We start from the raw sequence: 1534 nt of genomic DNA, 5'->3' as shown, positions 1-1534 counted from the left end.
CAGCTAGGATATCGAATTTGATGGTTCCCCAGCAGCGTTTGTAGAAATTGTTTGTGAACCCATCGGGCCCGGCGCCTTGTCACTTGGCAGGCACCGGATGGCGTGCTCCACCTCCTCCTCAGTGAATGGCCTATCCAGTTCCATACCCGGGATCTCTTGGATTCAGCTCATAGCCAGGCGGTTCCAGTTAAAACTCCTTGTCCGCTGCACCCTCGTATCCATAATACTGGAGAAGTAACCATGCAGTACGGCTTCCTTCTCCCCATGGTTCCATGTCAGAGTACCGTCGTGTCTCTTCAGAGATGCTATGTATTTCCTTCACCTTCTAGTGCTCATCTTTAGGTGGAAGAACTTGGTGCAGGCGTCCCCCGCCTTCAACCAAATGAATCTGGACGCTTGCCTTCTCCTTGATCTCTCTACTGCTGCCAGGCCAAGCACCCTGAGTTTGAGTTCTTTTCTGAGCGCGAGCTTGCCGTCAGAAAGATGCCTTCTCTCCTGCGCTATTTCTAAGCGCATGATGACTTCGTTCGCAATGTGCAGCTGCAGTCGCGCCTTGCTGAACAACGGTTTACTCCACTGCCGCAGCGCCCGCGCTGTCTCTGTAAGCTTCTTCCTAAGGACAGTGAGCGCTGATCCTGACTGCTGCTTGGACCAAGCCTGCTCTACCACCTCGCTAAAACCATCAGTGTGCAGCCAATGGTCTTCAAACCTGAAGCTCGCTTTTCTTGGCACGGTGTCCTGACGGGTGAGGAGTATCAGAGTGTGATCAGAAACACCGGTCGACAAGGCATGTAGAGCAAAGTTAGGGAACAGGAGCTCCTAGTCGGTGTTAGAGAATGCTCTGTCGAGGCGCACCAACGTTGGATTCTCCCTTTCATTGGACCACGTAAATTTCCGGTTTTGGAGGCAGATTTCCATTAATTCACAATCATCCAACGCCGCTCTGAACTTGCCCATCAGCCTACGGTTGAGGTTTAGATTATTTTTGTCACTAGCCTTGTAGATCAGGTTGAAATCCCCCATGATGAGCCAAGGGGTCCCTGCTGGAGGTTTGCTGGAAATCATTTCCTGGAGGAATTCGTCTTTCCTCCTATCATTTGCCGGACCGTAGAAAGTGGTCAGACTGAAGCAGGCATCACTGATCAGCATCCTGACCCTTGCCTCAAATATGTGTTCAAATATGTGTTCTATATTTGCTACATATGTGTTCTAATATGTGTTCTATATTTGCTACGTATTATAAATTAGAACTGTATGGTGTTATACAAGCCAAATATTAGGCTTTAGGAGTTTAGGTTGTTAACAAAATGAACAACCTATCACGCAGGCTCAAAAATACCAGGTCATAGTTCAATTGGTCAGAATCTTTGTGGTGAAACATGTCCATATAGTTTGAGTCTCAGCATGAATGCTAGTATTTGTGGTTAATTATTTTTTAATGGTAAACAACATACCCAACAACAAGATAACTTTGGTTCTTTCGTTAATTTTAAGATATGTTAGCTTAGCACCTTGGAGGTACTAAGATATGGTT

The 1534-nt window shown here is 46.9% G+C and overlaps 1 protein-coding gene across 1 annotated transcript; it reads right to left on the bottom strand.

The window, feature by feature from the left end:
• Positions 1-318: 318 nt before the first annotated feature.
• Positions 319-1149, bottom strand: LOC136468730 (uncharacterized). Its single transcript, XM_066467190.1, has 2 exons — positions 856-1149; positions 319-738 (listed from the first exon to the last, which is right to left on the bottom strand). The coding sequence occupies exons 1-2, from the start codon at positions 1147-1149 to the stop codon at positions 319-321; spliced, it is 714 nt and encodes a 237-aa protein (XP_066323287.1).
• Between the last annotated feature and the right edge of the window lie 385 nt (positions 1150-1534).

The sequence above is a fragment of the Miscanthus floridulus genome, chromosome 1, assembly GCF_019320115.1.
Source record: "Miscanthus floridulus cultivar M001 chromosome 1, ASM1932011v1, whole genome shotgun sequence".
Lineage (NCBI taxonomy): Eukaryota > Viridiplantae > Streptophyta > Magnoliopsida > Poales > Poaceae > Miscanthus > Miscanthus floridulus.
The sequence above is the reverse complement of the archived record's forward strand: the minus strand, read 5'-3'. Positions and strand labels throughout refer to the sequence as shown.